The sequence below is a fragment of the Periplaneta americana genome, chromosome 3 (genome assembly GCF_040183065.1).
Source record: "Periplaneta americana isolate PAMFEO1 chromosome 3, P.americana_PAMFEO1_priV1, whole genome shotgun sequence".
Taxonomy (NCBI): Eukaryota; Metazoa; Arthropoda; class Insecta; order Blattodea; family Blattidae; genus Periplaneta; species Periplaneta americana.
The window spans coordinates 31,142,535-31,166,844 of NC_091119.1; the positions used below are offsets into that span (position 1 = coordinate 31,142,535).

The following is a 24,310-nucleotide window of genomic DNA, read 5'->3' on the forward strand; positions in this document are numbered from 1 at the left end:
TCACTTCGAAGTTTTTTTCCATTTCCTAAAAAAATATTGATTTCGAATTTTTTTCTATGCTTTTCTATACATGAATCCTGAAAATTTTAGCGCGATTGATTGACTATCATAAGAGCTACGATGTGATAATGTTTAATGGGGTGAAGCTCGCTCTCTGCTTGCTCAAGTCTCTTGCCCTAGATAGAATAATGACGTTCCGTTACAACATCCAACCAATCAGAGCGCTAGTTTCAAGCAGCCGCATCCTGAAAATCAAAAGAGTTTGATTCCCACTGAATGGTGAGATGAATCATCATCTCAGCACTACAGCCACACATGGGCCTTGGCGTCCTCAACAATTCTTTTCCATGTTTGTCTTTCCTGTGCCTTCCTCCTCCAATTTCTCACTCCCAATGCCACCAAGTCATCTGTCACTCCATCAAACCATCTGAGCTTAGGTCTTCCCTTTTTCCTTATCCCTCCAGTTTCATTAAAAAGCAGCTTTTTGGCTATTTCGTCTTCGCTCATTCTCATGTGATGACCAAGCCATCTTATCCTTTCTGCTTTTATAATTGCCACTATAACCGGTTCCCCATATAAGACATAACTGATATAATTCCCGGTTAAACCTTCTTCTCCATATTCCTCCCTCTTTAATCGCTCCATATATTCTTCTTAAGATCTTTCTTTCGAAAGTTCCCAGAGAATTTTCCTCTCTTTTTGTCAGGGTCCAAGTCTCCGCTCCATAGATCAACACCGGTCTTATCATTGTTTTATAAATTTTAGTTTTAATTGTACAAGGAACATTCTTTGCTTTTAATATATTTGCTAATCCAAAATAGCTCTTATTCGCTGCTATTAATCTAGCTCCTATTTCACTATCCATGGTATTGTTTTCTGTTATTACTGATCCCAAATATTTAAAAGACTTGACCCTCTCAAACGTAAATTCCTTATCTTAAGCTCATTTGGTATTGATATTGTGACAGCTGCACCGGGGTTCGAACCCGTGTCCGACAGGGCGCGCGGCAGACGAAACGCTGGTACGGGGAGCATCTGCATGCTGAGAGGGCAGAGGGGGTGTATTACGGCAATGCGGCGAGGGGAGGTTGCGCGCGCATCTGCTACTACCGAGTGAGGAAGGAAGCAAACTGCTACGTGCGGAGTGAAGGGGGGGACGGACCCTCCCGAATCGTCCAGAAGTCCGTCGAAGTGGAGATATCCAGATAATTCGAGAGGACACCCGTAGAAATTTCTCGTAACTATGGTTTAGTTATAAAAGAAGAAACGCGAGTGAACTTGAGCAGTTTTGGACAGTAAGCCAGTTAGTCTTGTGTAGCAGTGAAGCCAGCTTCGAGACCAGAGCGCGACTTGAGTTGTGTCCGTAACTGTGGAGCCTGAAGCCCGGAGTTCGAGTGCAGTGGACCGCAGTTGGGGGACCTAAGTTCGAAGTGCAGCGGATCGTCTCTGAAGGTCTGGGGTTCGAGATTCTGTGAACGCGAGTGACTGAGCTAGAAGAACTAGCCAAGACAAACGAGCTGTGAACTGAGAACTGACAGTTCTGTGTTGTAAATAGTGCTTTGTGAATATTAGTTAAGATTAACAGTTCATTGTTGTTAACAGTCCAAGTAAATTGTCATTGTCGTTTGTGGAGTGCAATAACGAACGCTGTGTTGCTGTGCGGAGAGCAAATCCCATTATTGACGGGAGTGAAATTAAATTGTAGAGAGTGATAATTATTGTTGAGATAATAAAATTACATTGTTGAGTTGGAATAAATTTACAATATTCTAGAATACCCACCAAACATATATTTTGTTTTCTCTTGATTGATAGCTAATCCCATATGTCCAGCCTTTTCATTCATTACTCAGACTTTTGATGTTTCTACTAATGATAACTACGTCATCAGCAAATGCCAATAGTTGTTTGTACTCCAGCTGCCCTTATTACCTTCTCTAGGGAGACGTTAAACAACAGGCAAGCTAAGGCGAGATGAATGGCTTCAGCATACTTTTACCCATTATGTATTGTTGGTTTGTTTCCTAATCGTCACAGGGTGAGATGCATGGAGAGGTGAACTACTCCAGCACGTTTTTACGCTAAGAAATAATGTAGGTAGGTAGGTAGGTATCCAATGCTCCTGATTTAACAATCGAGTTATTTTCTCTCTTACTTTCCAATATTTAGGTGTAAGACTTTTATTTCGTTGAAGTGTTTCATAGTGTGTTAAATGATTCATATCCATTTCTTCTTCTGTAGAACACAATACACAATTTGGAATAGACAGGATGCCAATCCTATGTAAATACTTTCCCAGACAATCATGACCAGTAAGGAGTCTGAATATGGCTACAGCAGTAAGTTCATACCCATTAGCATTCATACTATTGAAGGAAAAGCAATTTCTCTTCATTTATTAGTGCATATTTATTTGCATATTTTCATAAAAATACTAAAACAATATATAAAAAACGGTTACAATTTGGAATGTTTTTGGATGGATACAGTTATTAAATGCATAATAGCAGATGGTCAGTATTACCTATACAATGAGTATATTGCTCCTACAGAACTTTTCAAATGAGCTTCAAATTATAGAAAGTTTAACTATACTAAAAGCCAGGTTATGAACCGACGAAACAGGAAGTAGTTGGATGGGCGAGAGGAAAGTGCGGGTTAGAGGGGTAGCCTGTGCAGTGATGACACGTTGAGTGTGGGGGATGGAGGGGAGAACGAGAACGGAGCTTTTCATTGGACCTCGCGTGAAAATGTCGTCTGCTAACGAAAATCTGGCAACGGAATCACGGAGACAGTGTAGCCAGTTCATTTGCAGTACCACGTGCATTACGAGTCGCATTTCGTACCAGCGTCATTAGCTCGTGCTTTCTTAAAAACAGTAATTTTAATTACTAATATTGTTGACAGTGTTATTGAGAACAATAGACAGTAGTTATTTTAAACATATCGGTGACAAACGCTGAACACGCTTTGAATATCGCGCCACTATGTGGCAACAGAGCTCAGAAAGAGACCAACAGAACGTTGCTTCCGGTTTAGTCGGTTCATAACCTGGCTTTTAGTATAGAAAGCAGTTGCAGTTTTGTGCAATGATCACCTTTATCATAGTATTTTAACTGAATCGATATTAAATTATTTCTCCAAATAATATTTCAATTACTTCTTTCTGAACAGCAATTTGTTTAATAGCATCATAAAATTGGTTTCTATTCAGTCCAGCCAGGTGTGACAATTACTGTGTCATCCACCTGATGGAGTAGCAAATTCACAGAGCTGTTAAGCTGTGTACTGTGAAAGTGGTGGCGAACGGCATGCGTACGAGCTGGCGAAAGAGACATTCTTTATCAAGGACATAAAAGACAAGATGCTACTGCCATCTACACCACAGGGAACGAAACACATCCGACAGAAGGAGGAGAAAAGAGCAGAGATATTCGAAGAATTTTACACATCAGACACCATGAGCGATAGAAGTTGGGAGGGACCTAACCAGGAGCTATGAAGCGCAATCACGCGCCTAGCTGTCCATGGTTTCCACCATAAGTTCTGCGAGAAAAGCTATTTCCATGAACCAAGTGAAAACTGCGAGTGTAATCTGTGTCATAAGAAATGTAAAAGATATCATTTTGATAAATGCAAAAATCGCACAAAATCATTGAGCGAATATAGTAAAGAGCCGTAGTGTACCCAACAAACTTATGCACTTTCGTGCGCGTTTCTACTTTATTATTATTTGCATATTTTGCACTTTTTAAGGGCATATTTTTTATGCATTTTTAGTAGTTTTTTGGGGCATGAATTTTTGAGCTCTAATCATGACGAAACAATAGCTAGAGTTTTTGAAGACTGATTTGAGACTCAATTGCAGCAAAATTTCTCTAGAGACAAAAAATGTATCATAGTGCTCAATAAAAATTAAAAATTACGGTTTATTTAACGATGCTCGGAAGTGCAGAGATTATATCAGCGTTGCCAGTGTGCTGGAATTTTGTCCCGCAGGAGTTCTTTTACATGCCAGTAAATCACCCGACATAAGCCTGTCACATTTAAGCACATTTAAATGCCATCGGCCTGGGCCGGGATCGAACTGCAACCTCGAGTACAGAAGGCCAGCGCTATACAGACTATGCTACCGAGGCCGACTAGTGCTCAATAATGTCAGTTACCACTTTACAGACGCAGTCAAATTTTCCAATATGAAGTTCAATAAACAAAAATTCATAGAGTTCATGGAATATCACAATATCTCTTTATCCTGTCCCATTCTTATCAAAGCATCCATATTTCAAAAAATGAAAAAGGTCAATTTAACCAAAACCTATGCAGTGGACAAATTAGCTGCCTTTTATGAACAACAAGTTCTTCATTTACCCCCTTATCACAGTGTCTTAATCTTATTGAACTAATCTGAGCTTCGGTTAAGGCATATGTTAGAAAGGACAACAAATCCCCAACACTCACGGTTAGTGCATGTGATCTGCTCAGAAAAGGAGTTCAGAACATCGAACCTGATCTTTGGTCATCATGTGTCGAAACCCAAAGAAATTCAAAAGACTGTACACCAGCCAGGATACTAGAAGAGATTCTGAGCATTTTATTGTGCGGTTGAGAGAAAGTAATGAATAAAAATGTGAAAAGGTTAACACTGTCAGTAATCAAGTCTTTCTATAAAAAGTTTATTTTTATTTGTAGCCTATGTTTATTTTTAATTAAAATTTATTTAAATATAGTAGTTATATTATTTATTTAAACATTAAGAAGCATTAATAGATTTGAGGGAGGTGGGATATGATGGTAGGGACTGGATTAATCTTATTCAGGATAGGGACCAATGGCAGGCTTATGTGTGGGTGGCAATGAACATCCGGGTTCTATAAAAGTCATTTGTAAGTAAGAAGCAATTTATTCATTTCAGTACCAATCTAACTATGAAAACATGGATGACAATGAAAATGTGACATCGCCTCCTACTGATATGTACAAGAAAAAACCTATCAAAACACAAAGGAAGCCATTTGTCTAATAAATTATTATAGTAGTTATTTTACTATGCTTTATCAACATCTTAGGTTATTTAGCATCTGAATGAGATTAAGGTGAAATGAGTCCGAGGTCCAGCACCGATAGTTACCTAGCATTTGCTCACATTGGGTTGAGGGAAAACTACGAAAAAAAAATCTCAACCAGGTAACTTGCCCCAACCGGAAATCGAACCCAGGCCACCTGGTTTTGCGGCCGGACACGCTAACCGTTACTCTACAGGCCTAATAAGTGAAAGCAGCGACTATACCAACATCACATGTGAGAGGTCCAGGACGAATTACTATGGAAATGATTTGTTTTCCTAGTACAGTAGAACCTCTATTATCCGTTATAATGAGAGGGGTGGACTGAACGGTTAATCGAAGAAATCAGATGATTTGCACCATAAAAGATGTTCATAAATTAGGTGCATAATATTTTGTCCTACAGCATAATATTTCGTCCTACAATTTCGTAATTTCCTCTGTGTCTTGTGTTTAACGTGTTATGTAGTGGTTCAGGAGTTCACTAAAAATTCGGTTGTCAGCTACGAGTTCTTAAGGGCCAAGGGTTGATGGTTGATTGTCTGCGGAAAGACAGGAATAGTAGAAGTCTCGTTGTAGATTTACATACTTTATGCACTTTATCCTTTTTTTTTTTTATTAAATCGCGTATAGTTGTAGCCTAACAACACGTTTTCTTTTTGCAACTGTGGAAGACATTTTGCTTAGAAGTTATACAAGATGGCCACACTAATAATAAGGTGACAGAATGGTACACGGGTTCGTGGAAGTTCTTGAGATAATTTCTTTAAAAGTAGGTACTGTAGTGACTATTTTATAAGTAGACCAATTATTTCTGTTACCAACAGCGAAGCATTCCTATTATATACTGTGTAAGGGTAAAGACTTGTAATAACCCTCTGTAGAAAACCTAAGTAGAAACATAACGTACAGTACTTCATAATAGAGTTGTTTTATAGGCTATTTACATCTCAATAATAATAATAATAATAATAATAATAATAATAATAATAATAATAATAATAATAATAATTTATTTATTTATTTAATCTGGCAGAGCTAAGACCAGTAGGCCTTCTCTTCCGCCCAGCCAGGCTCTAATTCTAATTGAATACAATTGCTTACATAATTATTACATTAATATTTAGACCATAAAACAACTTGAAAATAAATAATGAAAGTTGGACAGGCTTGTAAAGACTTGTAATAACCCTCTGTAGAAAACCTAAGTAGAAACATAACGTACAGCACTTCATAATAGAATTGTTTTATAGGCTATTTACATCTCAATAATAATAATAATAATAATAATAATAATAATAATAATAATAATAATAATAATAATAATAATAATAATAATAATAATAATTTATTTATTTATTTATTTATTTAATCTGGCAGAGCTAAGACCAGTAGGCCTTCTCTTCCGCCCAGCCAGGCTCTAATTCTAATTGAATACAATTGCTTACATAGTTATTACATTAATATTTAGACCATAAAACAACTTGAAAATAAATAATGAAAGTTGGACAGGCCTAAGTAATGTTAGTAAGACAATAACAAACATTGGTAAGAAATAATAATAATAATAATAATAATAATAATAATAATAATAATAATAATAATAATAATAATGAGATAATTTAGATATTTATCTGTGATATATATAACCATTAAACATTGAGAAACCTGAAACAGCTATTATTGTTAACAAGAATTGCTAGAAAAATATTTCGTTAGTCTATTCTTAAATTGGTTTGATGTCTGACAGTCCCTGACATTACTCGGTAGGGAATTCCAAAGCCGAGGAACAGCCACAGTGAAAGAAGATGAATATGAGGATGTTCGGTGGGAGGGAATGGATAAAATTGAGGAGTGTTGTGATCGTGTGTCTAGGTTATGATGGGTGGATAAATTTTGAAAACGAGACGCAAGATAGACAGGAGTGGAGAAATGCAATATGTGAAAGAGAAGGGAAAGACAGTGGATTTTCCTACGATCTTCTAGACGGAGCCAGGACAACATTTCGAGGGATGGTGTTACGTGATCAGCCCGGCGAATATTGCAGACAAAACGGACGCACATATTATGAACACGTTGTAGTCTCTGCGCCGAAGTAACGCTTAGATCAGTAAGCAGAATATCACAGTAATCGAAGCAGGGCATCACGAATGTTTGCACTAACATTTTTTTCATGGAAAAGGGTAGAAAATTCTTCAATCGCCTAAACGAGTGGATTAACGAGAATACTTTTTTGCAGGTTTCTGCAACTTGAATGTTCCAATTTAAACTTTTATCCATATAAATACCTAGATTCTTTACTGATTCACTGAACAGAATTTCGGTGCCGTGTATTTTAATCGGGGACAAATTTGGTATGGTAATAGTGCTTAGCAAACGTGAATGGCCCACATTGATTGACTGTGATTTTTCTGGATTTAGTTTAAGTCGGAATTTCCGTGTCCATGTCCAGATTGAGTCCAGATGATAATGATGATGTTGATGATGATGATAATAATAATGGTAATGATAATATGTTTTTAGATGGAAGTATTTTTGTCTTTTTTATTTTGGATATTGTTCACTGTTCAAATGAAAATATATAGAAAATATAAACTTTAACACTTTAACACTTCAAGCCCGGAGCCATTTAAATACCTCCGTTACCATGTGCTGGAGAGTTTTAAGGGTTCGAAAAAAAATAATAAAATACCCTATATAAAGAGTTAAAATTCATTTGTGTGAAACTGATCAATAACTTAAATCTAGACTAGACCAGGAACAACGGTAATTATGTAGTAAGCATCGACCAGGCAGCTCTTTTCCCACAATAAATGTCAAAAGTGTTACAAGTGTAGAAAGGCTGACAATATGTAAACTGTGATTATTATAGAATACCCACTAAGCATGTGGTTTTACTTTCTGGCATCCAATACTTTCCACGGAATAACCTAGTGTTGTACGTAATAATCAATGGACATATCGCCACCATAATGACAAGTGTTGTTGAGACATGTAATTTAAGTAGTTGAATTTGCTTGAGGTGTCCAGGTGCAAATTTCTGGGCAGTGGGTGTTTGGGGGCCTCGACCGCACAAGCAAGAAACCACTTTTACTGCCAGTGGAGATATAGATCTACTATTGCCGAATGAGGTCGTACTTCGACATAATAATAAAATTAACAATCGTGTTTTATATTTAAACGGTGATCCGTTCGCATGTGACATCTGATGTAGGTAATAGGGAGACAATACACCCATTCATTAGATCTATTACGTACAGCAGGTGAATAGTTTTAGTAAAACCATGTGCGTAATTATTGAAGAAAAATGGTACCTCCTTTGGTCTAGTTCTTCGTAGAATTAACAAAAATTTTAATAAAATATAGGCCCAAGTAATATTTGCTATTGTATGTGCCTTGGGAGATGGCTTGTCCAACGCTTAGTACATTATTATTGTAATGTACCGAAGTACATATGATATTTCCATGATATGTACATTACACAATTATTATAATATTAATAAACAACACTACCGGTATACAAGATACCTTGAATTTAAATTGTATAAAATGTCATTATTCATGAACAAGAGACTAATATAAGTTTGTTTTCAAATGTTGCTAAAATATAGGCCTACCAGCATACAAAGTTGTAGGTAGCCTAAGCTTACCTGAATGAATGTCAGAGAAGTCGACTCTGTTCTGGGGCAAAGGAACAACGCCTGGATCTGAGCATACTGCCTTCAAATGTGCCATGGCTAGAAGAAAGACTATAGTATTGAAGAGAACTACATGGAATGGTCCCCATAGACTGTAATAAAAGAAAACAAAAGACGTTTTTTAAATGCATTACTAAAATCACTAAACTTAAAGTTTTTCAGTTGAAATGTCAACATATGTTATAACAGCACTCTGTGAAATAATGAGACTTCTTACTTTTCGTTAAATATTGCGTAGTTTTGGAATACCTTATTTGCAAATACAGTGAACTTTAAGGTTAGATAGCTTTCCCTGCCTAACCCTAGTTATTTTCACCATGATGTATCAATGCTGCATTTACGGATATCCATTATATATATACATTGTAATATGTATTACATATTACTTTATAATGTATTGTATTTATATTGGCGAGAAGTGTAAAATTTTCTGACCACACGATCTTAAAATCAACTAAACTAACATAAGTTAATGTGACAACAAACTTTCCTGAGATTCATCAATTAAAGTAAAATTGAGACCTTAGTGAATATTACCTGTTTTGCATTGTTTGTAAAATAATCCATCTTATCACTACGTAATCGGCGTAAAGTACAGCCACATATGTCAACAAAATACAAACAATTCCACAAGGATCTCTCACAAACATTGGCATTGTCCTACTCCGGCACTGCTCCGATCCCTACTGTCACTCCACCAATCCGTGACAGTTGTTAGCGCAATTTCAATTGCACATTACTACCAACACAAATGGTAAAATAGGATATATCATGGACAGGCCAAAATAAATGTATGATGATTGATAGGTATTAGGTATATAAATAAAGCACGTTATATTTTGCTTAAATGTATTGAAATCAATGTCCTCAGAAGCTATCAGACTAATATTTAAATTTTCTGTAAATTATAATATTGGTATACCTGATGGTAATTTATATTTGCTATGGTAACCGAATATATATTTACAGCGCATTGCTAGCAGACGATTTTCCAATATTGTTAAGTGTTGAGAAATAAAATTCTGCATTATTAAAGTGAACTTAATTCACTTTATACGTAAATCGATAACTAATTCTAAGATATGATAATGAAAATACTACATATTTAAAATGTTTCAAGATACGGAATTTTATTTGGAAGACGTACTGTTAGACTTGACAAATACAGACAGGAGAAAAGATGCAGAGTATGACGATATTGTCGAGGAAATCGAGGAGGACGAAGAAGATATTCAAGAAGTATTTAATCCAGAAGATTTTATCTCCAAACCTTTCTTAAGTACAAAGTGTACTTTGCCCGAGGACATTCTAGTATTTCAGTATCCTTTATTACCGTAATAATATTTTATTAATAGTTTCTGGTGAGAGAGTAAGAGAGAGAGAGAATTGATGTGTGAAATCCCTTACATAATCAGGGGTGAAATACATACCGGTAGCATATAAATATAGGGTAATGTTTCGACTTGCACTATGGGATTGTATTGTAAGCTGATTGGAACTTCGATATTCTCTCACGCCACACACGGACTAGAATGTTTGATTTGCGCTGCGTTATTTCATGATCAAATGATAGTGAGAGATGGGGAAACTTTAAAAATACGCCGTGATTAAAAAAAGATGGTGCAAAACTGAAAAGCTGTTGCGAGAGTCGCAACAATGGGAAGCAACCAATAGTTGTCAATTATGAAAGGGACCCGTCTTAAGTTTGTGTATTTACTTTTGCTCGTTCATATGTCATTAATAAAGGCGTAGTGTATTGCTACATAAGATGGCAACAACAAAGGTAGAAAAAACTCATTGTGTGTTTGAATTCGCACGAACGGGAACCATTGTGACAGTTCAAACCACATTTTCACTTGGATGATCGACAGTACCTGGATGACATCCTACCACAATCTTGGATCGGGCGTGCAGCAAACAATGCACCAATGTTGGTCTGGCTCCCACGATCGCCGGACTTAACACCCTGCGATCTCTTTTTGTGGGGATATATTAAAGACTCCGTGTATGTTTCCCCCTTGCTAACTGACCTGAGACGAATCGAAGCAGCAGTGGAGTCAATAACCGAGGACATGCTTGCACTAGTCTGAGTCTGGACAGAACTAGAGTAGGCATAGACCCTATCTTCTCGACGTTTGTCGTGTCATGAACGGAGGTCACATTGAACACTTATAGTGTATGTAAAGAAAACTTGGACAGTTAATGTGTTGTTTCAAACCAATAAAGTTGTTTTTAGTTTGTTCACTTTAGAAATAAATCAATATCACTTTCGCACCATTCTTTTTTAATCACGGTGTTTACAAACGCGATACTTATTAAGTATTTATTATTCCGTAAAGTACCGGTACACTTTTTATTGGGTTTCATTAGTTTTTATTTACCGTCGCGAGGGGTGACTTTGTGCCATTCGCGAAAAACGTATGGAAGTATTCTTTAAGACCGTGACAATGTTTTAAAGTCTACTTCGTTACGTTTAGTAGTCTTTAAAACCTTGTGACGGTTTTAATGACTACTTCCCTAAGTTACGTTTTTTTATGAAATGCGCGAATGGCACAAAGCCACCCTCATGGCACAAAGTCACCCCGCTCGACGGTACGTAAATAATGATGCACAAATTATCTTACACCAAAAACGGATCCTCCCTGTACAAAATGACTGTACCTATTTTAATTATTTGAATACAGTAGCAATTAAGAAATATGTTAAAGGAATTATCCTCGCACAAAAATGTATGCTCCCTGGGCTAAAACAATCGTATTTGAATTACGTAAATGAACAATTGCAATTTATAATCACGCCAAACGAATTATCCTTACGCCAAAAACGGATGATTCCTGGACCAAATGATCGAATTCTAATTATTTAATTATTCCATAGTTTTATCTGGTATTTTATGATGCTGTTATGATTGAGATAGGGTACCGGTATAATTGTCTTTATCGGCCATGATTGACCGAATATATTATAATGACTCGCGCTCAGAAGGGTGGGAGTGGGGTTCGTGGCTTGAGATGGCCCACAAACCACAAGTCGTACTAAATATGTTTGTTTTGCTAATTATTCTGTATGGAGTGTTGAGTATATGTATAGACCTACTGTATGGAACTTTTAGCACAGTCTAATACTTACAGTCGCGCAACTTCAACACTTTTTTTGCCAACATTCGCGACACTAGCGCCCAAGCGGCAGGCAAGGCACTGGTAATAGTCTCGTTCAGCCAGCACGTGCTTTAAAGGGATGGGAGATGTTATAATAACGTTTTAATCATGCGTCGGAACAAAGGCAATGTGTGCAATGACGAAAATTGCAGTAACAAGTTTAAATCTCCGAATTTGTCGTTCTTCAGATTCCCTAAAGACCAAGAGAAAATCATAAATCAGTCATAACCAATAATCCACGTTGTAGGTAGCCTACGTATTGTGTTCTATAAAACATTTATTAGTTATCAGTTACCTATTTGTATGTCAAAGTAGATACCTGTTACAGTAAGTTATAGTATTTTTTGCAGAGATCATATGTGTAAATGTGTAACCATTCCGATTTTGGATAATGTCTCTAGAGTTTTTAATGCAAGTAATTCCATAATTTTTGTATTCGTGTTTATTTCTTTATATTTTTCAGAAGTTGAATGTTATATTGCATTCAAGTACGGATCATGGTGTTAATTTTTCAAGATTTCATGGAGTATTGTAATCCTTTTGCGAAATATTCACTTCTGGAATAAATCCGGACTGTGTCGATAACATTTCTGATGTGTTGGTGTAGATTCATGTGGCAGACGTATTAAGTTCTCAAGAAATAAAAGAGCCTTTTTAAATTTAATATAAAAAGCAATCTTTTCTGTAATAATTTGCATGACTGTTAACTGTTATTGGTGTTGATTTTACATTCCCAGTGATTATTTGAGCCGTTCAGAGCAGAAGTGGTGTAAGTCGAAATTAGGTAATGAGGGTTAAAGTAAAAATTCTGTAAAATACAGCGCAAAGTAGCAATTAATATATCCTTCGTGCTATTCACTGACTACTAATAGTTTAAATAAATTCAATATTAACTGCTACTTTGCGCTGTATTTTACAGAATGTTTACTTTAACCCTCATTACCCATTTTTGACTTACACCACTTCTGCTCTGAAAATAAAATTAGGCCTACATTTTCGGAGTTAATATCGAAGTTACAATTTTTTCAACAAAATTGTGTGTTCATTTATTTGTTCTCACCTACGTCATATTAACAGTAAGGGCATGTAAATTACGGGTAGGCTATTATATATGTAGGATAAGTTAAAATTAAGCTTATGTGTGAAAACTGGAAATGTAATGTAAAATGCGGTAAACTTGCCATAAAAATTTACACCATAATATCAGCATTATTTGTAACTCAAAATAATAAAGGAAATACCGGTTCTTAAGAAATGGAAAAATAATGAACTTCATAAATCAATGTCATATTAAGGTTTAAATCCTCCCCTTTTTTATTTTCAAGTTTACCTCAGCGGCCGAGTTTACCCCAATTTGTGGTATGGAAAAATAGTTAATTTCTCAGGAAATAGGGAGAGGAGTTCACCACGAGATGTACCCTACGAGATATGGCCTACAATTTTGAAGCTACTAATTTTGACTCTTCTCACAGTAAATATAGAGTTCCAGTGATTCATAAATATATTTATGAATGAATTGAATTAACCGTCCACGTACGAACAATTATATTATTCAAAGCATGATACGTGATCAGGGCCAAGATTCAGTTGTAAGGAGCAGAAAGAATTACGTTTATTCCCAGCTTCTGAAACTTGTAGATTAACTGCGTGTGAAATTCTTCTAGGATTCTAAAGTAAAATTAATAAGAACATATACACTTACTGTATAGCATAAAAATATAAAATAAATTACGCAAAACCCGTTTTCTGATGTGTTATCATATGTCGTGTGCACACTGTTAACTTGCCTGCCACTAGAGGGCTACTGTCGCGCCAGCTGTCAAATGTTGGCATATTTTATACGTATGAGTTGCGTGACTGTAAGTATTAGACTGTGCTTTTAGGTACCTATAACTTTCGCAGTGATCACGTCGTGTCTCTAAGAGCGGTGTATTATAATTTTGAAGTTATTTTCTATTATTTGCAATGTTGCAGTTGAAAAAAAAATATTGGAACTCTGCTTTTTCAGAAGCCCCTAAATTCTTTCATCAGTCGTTTCCTGTATTATTTATACTGGAACTGTGGAACCCTAAACTTCGCAGATAAGATAACAGTAACAGCCCCTGTTCCTCGTAAGTTGCAACTCGTAACTCTAGTCATGCACAATCCGTGATATACGAGGTACAGTCATTAAGTTCTGAGACTGGGCGCATATTGACGATGTGGTGCACTACAGCGGATAGGTGGCGCCGTGGTATGGTACCTTGTCAGTTAATCTCTCGTCCCAGCATACAGTGTAAGCAGAACTACGGTCTTTGTTGTGATGGTGATTTGAATGTGAGCATTGGAATTCGAATATGTAGCAGTTTGAGCAATGGCCAAATATCAAGTTCTGCCAGAAATTAGGCAAAACCGCTACCGAAACATTTAAAATGATGCAGGAAGTTTACGGTGACGATGCACTGAGTCGCAGTGCTGTGTTTAGGTGGCACCAACATTTTTCGCAAGGGAGAGACAGACAGGAGGTGCGTACTGGTCGGCCACAAACGATTCGAACTGAACGCAAAGTCGAAGAAGTTGCAATGTTGGTGCGTGCCACAGTCTAATATAGACAGTCACGAAGCTTGAGTTTATGAGGGTACTAGAAACAATAGACTGTGCAGGTACTATTTCGCATTGTCTATAATGAGGCGATAGCAGCGATCCTAGTGGTTAGCAACTATCTATGGATGCATATTTACTACGTATTGACCTTCGAGACTGTATATACTAGACTATGTGCGTGCCAACTGGTCCCAATTGGTAGATGATCTCGCAGCAGCAGTAGGGGTCAGCCATGGTACGTGCTACAAAATTCTGTCTGATGACCTGAACATGCCGCGTGTTACCCAGCACAGTGTGCCACGCATCCTGACGCAAGACCAATGTGATGATTGCATGATGATTTGTGGTGACCTGATCAGTAGTGCTGACGATGATCCGACGTTTCTCAACCGGATCATAACTGGAGACAAAATATGGTGCTTCCTTTACGATCCGCAACTGAAGCGACAATCTGCCACCTGGGAAACGCCATTATCGCCACGACAGAAAAAACCGCGACAAGACAGGTCAAAAGGCAAGGTGATGCTTGAACTGTTTTTTTTATTCAAATGGAATTGTTTATATGGAATTCATCCCACAAGATGCAACTCTGGCTACTACAACAGGCATCTATAATGAACACCGAACGAAATACTCCTCATTTCTCATGAAAAACAAGAACTGAAAAGACTACAGTGGACTTACGTTGTCAGCAAACAGATGGATGCATTAAGAATATTGATTTGATTTTATCCCGCAAGATGCAACTGTAAACAAGACCTGCTACAAGGAGATCCTTGGCCGTTTATGCGATTCAATTCGTCGTAAGCGTCCTGAGCTATGGTGTAGGAAGAATTGGCTGTTGTTACACAACAACGCCCCTGCACATCGCTCTGTCCTTGTCCAAGAGGAACTTGCAAGGCAACAGGTCGCCATTTTGCCACACCCTCCGTACTCACCTGATCTTGCACCATGCAATGAAAACAATCCTATGTGGGTGTAGATTCATTCGGCCGAAGAGATCATGACTGCCACAAGAGAAGCCGTATGGGACCTTCCTGCCAACATCTTTCAACAGTGCTTCCAGCAGCTATACCAACGTTGGCAGACGTGCATAGTGGCCAATGGCGACTATTTTGAGGGAGGATGTGGATCTGTTTAAGTGTACGCCGTGTTATGCGGCATCTTGTGAGACATCCAGTTTCTTGTGGGTGCCTACTCTCCAGGCATCAGTCTCAGAACTTAATGACTGTGCCACGTAAGTGTGCTGTTCCAAAATTTTTGCTTCATGCTACAAGAGAGCTATTACAGAAGAAAGCTCTTAGAATTATATGTAGAGCTCGCCATAAAGAACATTGTAAACCACTTTTTATGGAAACAGGTATTCTTACCTTGTCTTCTGTTTATGTTACATGATTCTAATTTTTTTACCCCACTCATTAGGCCTATTCTATTGCAGATGCTGAATTATCGCAAAATATTATCCCTTATTTTATGAGAGAATGAAAATATGAAAAATAGACACTCCTCACTCTTTGTAAACTTGTATTTAATTTTATTATTCTTATTGTAAAGATATGTTTGCTTGATTATTCTGATGCGCGAGCAGTAACATACTGCAAACGACTTATAATTTATGGAATGATTACTGGTATTGTATTTCATACAAGAGAAATTGGTTGTTGGTCACTCACTGTGGCATTTTGTATTCATAAATAAATTGTAATGAGTGAGAATTTACAAAGAATTATAGATTTAGATAATGCTGTTGTTTTCTAATGCCAGGCGTTTGACAATAAAGTCATTTGACCTCTTGCACTCAAGTATTTTTCAAAGATATTATCATGACCAGCCACTGAAGCACAGATTTTGAGGTGTTCCCAATTCATTTCTTGGTTTGAGTTGCACAACGGACAGTTAGGGGACTGATATATTCCAATTCTATGCAGGTGTTTGGCCAAACAATCATGGCCTGTTGCCAATCTAAATGCAGCTATAGACGATTTTCGTGGTAAATCGAGAATTAACTGTGGATTTTGATGCAGAGAGTTCCATTTTTTCCCTTGGGATTGAGTTATCAAATTTTGTTTGTTGAAGTTTAAGTATGTAGATTTAATAAATGTCTTCACAGATTTAGATAATGTTAAAACTTAGTTAATTGAAAATACATGAGGCAACAATGAAGTAACATTATATATGGATTTTTTACCTTAACATAAATTAAGTCATTCCTTTGGATATGACTGCAAGAAATATTACAACTTGGTATTGCTAGAGGAAAAAACAGTTGCATTTGTTTCTGGGAATCTGTTACATTTTTTTGATGCTGACACTAAAGAACTGTGGTTTAGAAGAAGTGCTGGTGGTGGAGGCATTGGACATATAACTGTAAGAATATAGATTGTTGATTTCAGTCTCATTAATATATAGACCTAGTCCCGTGCCGTGGCGTCGTGGTCTAAGGCGTCCTGCCTAGGACTCGCGTTATGGAATGCGCGCTGGTTCGAGTCCTCATGTGGGAAGAAATTTTCTCATGAAATTTCGGCCAGTGTATGGGACCGGTGCCCATCCAACATCGTGATGCACTTGGGGAGCTACGATAGGTAGAGTCCACACCTGTGGAGTAACGGTTAGCACGTCTGGCCGCGAAACCAGGTGGCCCGGGTTCGATTCCTGGTTGGGACAAGTTACCTGGTTGAGGTTTTTTCCGAGGTTTTCCCTCAACCCAATAAGAGCAAATGCTGGATAACTTTCGGTGCTGGACCCCAGACTCATTTCACCGGCATTATCACCTTCATCTCATTCAGACGCTAAATAACCTAAGCTGTTGATAAAGCGTCGTAAAATAACCTACTAAAATAAAAAAAAATAATAAAAAAAATAAAAAAATAAAATAAAAAATAAAAAATCTGGTTGCGAATGCCAGCTATAACGGCTGGGGGGATCATCGTGCTAACCACAAGATACCTCCATTCTGGTTGGATGATCGTTTACCTCTGCTTCGACATGTGGGCGTGAGGCCAGCAGCCGGCTGGTCGGTCTAGGCCCTTCACGGGCTGTAGTGCGACGGATTATTATTATATATAGACTTATGTTTAAGTCTGGAAAACGGTGGTATAGGGGTTATCATACCTGCATTATGGAGGTCCAGGTTAGATCCCAAGGGCTGATTATCGTAACAGGTTTTCGTGATTTCCCCAAGTCTCTCCAGGCAATTACTGCACCAGGATAGTACTTAATAGTACTTATCATGAAGGATTACGACCCATTTCCTTCCCAGTCCTTTGGGTAACCCTTTATAATCATATAATTTCACATATTTTCATCCACCTTTCTTCCATGTCACATTTGGCATCTGTTCAGGAAGAATTGCAACTGGAATTCAGGCATTTAGGGACCCATTTAACAAATAATTTCCTTAATAAATCATAATATATGGTGTGAATGACACGTTCATGGGAAATCTGCAAAGTCTCTGTATGATAAGGCCTATGTTTAGCCTAAGCCCAATTTGTCGATCCTCCAAAGTCATGTCATGCATGGCATCAATATTTTCTGGATTGTTCACCGAAATAGTTCTTTCAGCACGGTGCTCATCTTTGATTTCCATTCTTCCTCTCTGAAAATCCGCAATCCTATGTCTTATGATGAAATATAAAGGACGTTGATCCCTAAGTATAATCAACATATCCGCATGAATTTCTTTGCTGGATAACCCTTTAAAAATAGGTAGGCCTAATTTATCACCGACCCATACTCAATTTTATCAAAATTGAATTTTTATCTTATAATTTATTTAAAAATTCATAATATAGAATCGGCCATACTTCTTTTATCACCAAGTATGGAGTAACTATTTATGAAACTATTTTAGGCCTACTCTTTTCTATTGTAACTTCTTTTGTTTTTTGTTTATAAAAAGTCCAATGCTAACTATACATTTATTAGCATCCCTTAGTACATTTTTTTTTTTTCACTAATGGAGGGCATTTGACTGTTCCTCAGTCACACATATGAAGCTATTTGTATAGGCCAATTTACTGACAGAGTCATTGCCCAGGGTGCACCATAGAAGGCTGGTCTATGCTACACCCGCAATGAGATGAGATGATGGAGATTTATTGGTATGCCACAGGAGAACTGGAGCTCTGTGTTACCTGGACCACGGGTTTGCCCAACACAAGTTATAAATCAGGGGTACACTAGGGATCGAACCCTGGTGCACAAGATTATACAGTAGCGTGCAAATTAATCCGAACACGACATATTTTTTACATTTTCTGTCATTGTTGGCCTCACAGCTGCTCATACCACTTTAATTGACATCTGTAGTACCATACGTGTAATTCCATTGTTGAAGGTCTGTCATTATTTTTTTTTATAATATGTGACATTTTGCCTGTCGTTTTGTACTTATAAGCATTTCAGTTGTGTTGAAGACTTAATACTGCAATCCTGTGTACATTCTGTCGTCTTCACAAATGGATACAACTCCACGGTCTAAAATTATAACATTAGCAGAGCATTCTTCTATGACACAGAGGCAAATTGCTGCAGAATGTCACACCGCTTGGCTACTGTTAATTCGATCATAAAACGATACAGGGAGACTGGATCCATCACACCCCAGAAAAAAGGAAACTGTGGCCGGAAAAGGAAGACTTCATCTGCAGATGATCGTTTAATTGTCAGAAAAAGTAAATTAAATCCTAGACTAACTGCTGTTGACTTAACCCGCGAGTTAATGGCTACCACTGGGGCGAATATTCACGTCGCAACAGTGCAGCGTAGGCTTTTGGAAGCTGGACGAAGGGCTCGTAAGCCTATTAAGAAGCAACTGCTAACCCCTGTTATGTGCAAAAAACGCTTAATGTGGGCAAAATTACACCAACACTGGACAGTGAATGACTGGAAGAATGTACTTTTTTCCGATGAGTCTCATTTCGAGGTCCACGGCCACCGTGTTTCTTACGTACGGAAAGGATCCGAAAAAGTAACAGCAGCTCATCTCCAACAAGCACCCAAATACCCCACTAAAGTAATGTTTTGGTGTTGTTTTATACATGGAGGGCCTGGAGCATTAATATCTATCAAGGGAATGATGAATTCTGACAAATATATTCACTTATTGGAAACCAGAATCGTACCCCAGCTGCAAAAATCATTTCCGGATGGCAGAGGTGTGTTCCAACAAGACCTGGCACCATGCCATACGTCTCGAAAAACTACAGAATTCTTCAACAAGAAGAATATTCAGGTACTCCCCTGGCCAGGCAACTCACCCGACATCAACCCCATTGAGAACTTGTGGTCAATTTGCAAAAGAAGAATGCAAAAAATGGATTGTTCTACAAAGGAGAAGATGATTTCTGCCCTCATTGGTGTATGGTTTCGCGATGAAGAAATGAATATTTGTGGGAAATTAGTGGAATCCATGCCAAATCGTCTCAGAGCTGTTATTAGGAACAAGGGAGGCCACATAGGTTACTGAGGTATGTCTTAGATCCTTTTTTTTTATCCCGTTTGAGTGTTTTTGCATAAGTAATTACGTTGTTCGGATTAATTTGCATGCTACTGTAAGTCCAGCGCTCTAGTCACTAGACCATTGTGGGACATCTAGTAAATTTACTGTAAATATATATTTTATTGTTACCTGACTTTTTGTGTCATTGTTATCCTTTCCAAATCTAAACCAATATAAAATTTCATATTTTAAAATCGCCATTTATTTCTCCATTAGCAATTATATTTTCGCGAAGTGAAAATTATGTAAATCGACAATATTAACGTAAGAATAATTTTCACTACAATATCGTTGTGATATGCTTGGTTATTATTTCTTTCAGAAAAATCCCAATCCAGACTATGGACACCTTGCTGTTGCTGAGATGGGTGATAATCCATTCATAATTATTTACAAATGGCCATCTTTTGAAATAGTGTCCGTACTGAGAGAAGGTACTCAAAAACTATATTCACATATAGATTACAGGTAAGATAAAAATTATATTATAATAGTGAACTTCTAATTGTATTGTTTTCTATTTAAGAGAGAAAATAATATTTATGTAAAGTAGGTACTTTAAAATAAGGTTATTATTATTTCTGTTATGTTATTGGTGCGAATTTGAAATATTTAAGAGAGAAAATAATAATATTTATGCAAAGCATCATAATAACTTCGATTACATAGTACCTACTGCAAAATAAATAACAGAATAAATTAATAAGTTATGGTTCATACAGTACATTAGTATAATTACATTGATTCTAATTACATACTGGTATTCCAAGTGTATAATTTTGTAAATGCTTGTTAATATTTGCAAGTATATTTCACAATTTATTGCTGTTCACATATCTGACCTCTAGAAGTTACCTTCATTGTGTCTGAAATTAGATGATGAATTTGAATCAGAGTTCTAACTGAATACAGCACATAGTACATTTAAAATAATTACTGCAGGTTACATAACTCTTCTTAGTTAACAAGATGATCTTCGTAAGTTTCGTGCCCTTCAATAACATCTATATATTTGAAGTCTGATTCACATAACAGCAAGTACGAGGGTGCTTCAAGAAGAGAGGTAACAACTCATGGACAAACTTTATTTCACAGACAGATATACTGATACACAGTAGTAGGGCATTGGTATGCATTACTTTTCAACATAGCCACCAGGCTTGTCCAAACACTTGTTACAACGGCAGACCAAGGCATCGATGAAGGCATAGTTGAAATCTGCATCAAGTCCCTGAAGCCATACCATGAGGTCTTGCTGAATGGCTGTATTTGTGTTGAATCGCTTGGTCTGAAGAGATGAAAATCACTGGGTCCCAGGTCGGGGCTGTAGAGAAAGTGGTCCAGTACTTCCCACCAGAAGTGCCATTTTACACTGTACACCTCAACAAGTTGACAATGAATTTCTGCTGGTGAGGTGTCCTTCAGACGCAAAAACCGGATCATACTATACAATTCCATGTTTGACCATGTTTCCATGTATTCACCCATCTTACAAGTGATACTGCGAGAGTTTGACGTAACATATGCGCCATCTAATGGATACGCGATAAAACTGTGGTCCGCTGCTGCTGCTGCCCTGGTAATACCAGTATGAAGAGTAATGTGATAGGCCTGTTATCAACTGTGTCTTGAATTTACTGTCTCCGAAGTTGCAGGACTACTTACAGCGTCCATCATTAGAGTCGTTTTAAAGACCTGAAGGATCAGCTTCTCTGTTTGACTAGCCAAATACTAGGGTTGGATAAAAAGTAATGGCAACAGTTCGATATTTCTGACATGGCTTTATTCACAGGAGTACAACATTTACGTACCTTCTATATAGTCGCCCCCCTTATTTATTACCTTTTGCCAAATGTTTGGAAGACGTCATACACCATCAGCACGTCCAACTTTGTTGATGTTCTGTACTGACCGCCCTAAAGCACGGATAAGTTCATCTCTGGTATTGTACCGGGTCCCTTGCAGTGGTTCTTTCACTTTGGTGAAAAGATCGTAATCGCATGGATCATATTGGATGAGTACGGTGGATGTTCCAGTAGTCCGCATTTTCCGTCTGCCTTCGAGTTACAGCGTGGTGCAGTATTACCCCATCAATGTTATACGCCACAATGAACATCACCTTCACAGCACTTTGTGTAGGGTGCACTTTCTTTGGACGAGGAGAACTGGGATGCTTCCATTCATTTGATTGGCGTTTCAAGTTTGGTTCATACGAGTGAGTCCAGGTTTCGTCCATAGCGATGATTCGTCCAAGAAAGTCGTCACTTTCCCTTTGGTACCGGTGCAACAAGGCCTTCCTGGAATGCTTTAACCCATCGTGCAACTGTGTGATATGGCAACGCTGCATCACCACATGCTTCACGCAGTCCCTGAAAACATTCTTGTGCACTACGATCTCGTGTCACTTCAATTTCGATCCAGGAACGTTGCTCTAGTTTTGTAAACGTGGTCTTAGGGCGCTCGCACTATCCCTATGAATGTCAACGTTTTACACACTGCAGCAGATTGACAGAGTACTGTCGCCGCTGGCTGCACTAACTCATCTAACAGTCCTTGTTCATGTCCACACAGCTGGCAGCTCTCGAACGCACCATCATCACATGACAGCAGAGTTGCCATTACTTTTTATCCAACCTATGTAATAACAACTGCCAGGAATAACGGGTCCAACAGAGTAGGTGATTCTCTAGATCTCTATCAGTATGATCAGATGATGGAAAATGTAAATCTCAAGAAATGATTGACAATTTCAAATTATTCTTTATAGCTGAATCATAGTGAAAATTTAAATTCTCATAAATAGAGCACATTATAGCGTTAATTAATTTTATTGACATAGTAGAACAAAAATAAATGTTTCACACTCATATAATTGCGTATCTAATGTTCCACATATTTTTCTAGCCCAAATGGAGTAATGCTTTGTTCCCAAGGAGGGGAACCAGATTACCTATTAACTGTATGGAATTGGAAGAAGTCAAAGATAATATTACGATGTCAGTCATATGTGAATGATGTGTACAAAGCTAGTTTCTCCAGATTTATTCCTTTTCATATTACAACATCTGGTAAGAATAACTTATTCTTCAAATGTGGAAGAGTAAATTTGTTTTGCATATTTAGAAGCTTGCTTGTTTGTTGTATGGTGACGTAGGCCTACTTTCCAATTTATTGTTTCTTACTAATGACAAAAGTCAACTATGCTATCTTTATCCTCACCTATTGCCAAACAATCGAGGACAATGAACGAGAAGAAAATAATTACATGTTGCAAAAAGAAAAATATAAAACATTGGGTACAAGAAGAATTCTGTAGTAATGATTTTGTGATCGTTAACTTCGTTCATTTTAATAGAAGACCGAATTAATCAGAGGTTATTGCAATCTGCTTACAGGTGCAGGCCATATAAAGTCCTGGGAAATGGCAAGAACCTTCACAGGACTTAAACTTGTGGGATCACTTGGCAGATTTGGAAAAACGGAAATATGTGACATCATTGGTTTTCTATCGCTTGATGATGGAAAGGTATCTGTTTCACAGTGTCAAAAGAGAATTTGGTTAAACATATAAAATAAAATTGTTATCAGTATTCTATTCAGTACCGGTACTAACATTTTAACTTTTTATTCTACAGAGATAGATTACCAGACGTCGGTATTTGGCAGGACATGTCTTATTTTGAAAATCTGTTTTGCCATCCATATTTAGTCCTGAAAATTTGTTAGGTGTCCATATATTTATGAAAAAGTCCTAATCATCTGATTTTTAATATTTCAAAACTTAATTCTGAACTTCGAATAAAACGTTAGTTTTTCGTCCTACATTTTATTCAGAGACTGAGCTGGCTTCAATGATACTGGTACTTTTAAAGTTAACAATTTAGAAGTAATCCTTAACTGAATTTCTCGTGGTAAAACAACAGTGATTTTCAAACTGTAGGTTAGGCAATTTTGACCCCATGCCATTCAAGAACCCTTTTAATACCAGAAATCTGGAAATCAGCATAAGTGAAACTGTGAACGTACACAATTTATTCTTCAGAATGCATGAAGGTCTCAGAATTTTTTCAGCTATCTGTCAGCAGATATGGTAAATATATTAGTTTTTCTAATTACACATATAATTTGGTTGAAAAAAAAAGCTTGGAATTTTTCAGACATGTTTGTTGGCCTATGTACAGTGCTGATACTAGAAGAGCATGCAAAGAGCTTATTGGTCTTCCTCGTGACTGCCCTGACGGAATGCTCTACTCCCCTAAAAATATCGTGGTCTTTCGTTAATGAAAGCATCTTGGGAAGCTT

General features: G+C 37.3%; 2 protein-coding genes across 2 annotated transcripts in view; one reads left to right on the plus strand and one right to left on the minus strand.

The window, feature by feature from the left end:
- Dnz1 (DNZDHHC/NEW1 zinc finger protein 11) overlaps positions 1-9,442 on the minus strand; it is a 31,011-nt gene extending 21,569 nt beyond the window's left edge. Inside the window, exons 1-2 of the mRNA XM_069820231.1 lie at positions 9,302-9,442; positions 8,717-8,856 (exon numbers count right to left, since the gene is read on the minus strand). Coding sequence (XP_069676332.1) covers positions 8,717-8,856; positions 9,302-9,420 — 259 coding nt within the window. The 5' untranslated portion in view covers positions 9,421-9,442. The remainder of the gene's footprint in view (positions 1-8,716; positions 8,857-9,301) is intronic.
- Positions 9,443-9,733: 291 nt separating this feature from the next.
- Positions 9,734-24,310, plus strand: part of LOC138697010 (cilia- and flagella-associated protein 44) — an 82,218-nt gene continuing 67,641 nt past the window's right edge. Inside the window, exons 1-5 of the mRNA XM_069822601.1 lie at positions 9,734-10,083; positions 16,710-16,872; positions 20,331-20,476; positions 22,913-23,076; positions 23,404-23,534. Coding sequence (XP_069678702.1) covers positions 9,875-10,083; positions 16,710-16,872; positions 20,331-20,476; positions 22,913-23,076; positions 23,404-23,534 — 813 coding nt within the window. The 5' untranslated portion in view covers positions 9,734-9,874. The remainder of the gene's footprint in view (positions 10,084-16,709; positions 16,873-20,330; positions 20,477-22,912; positions 23,077-23,403; positions 23,535-24,310) is intronic.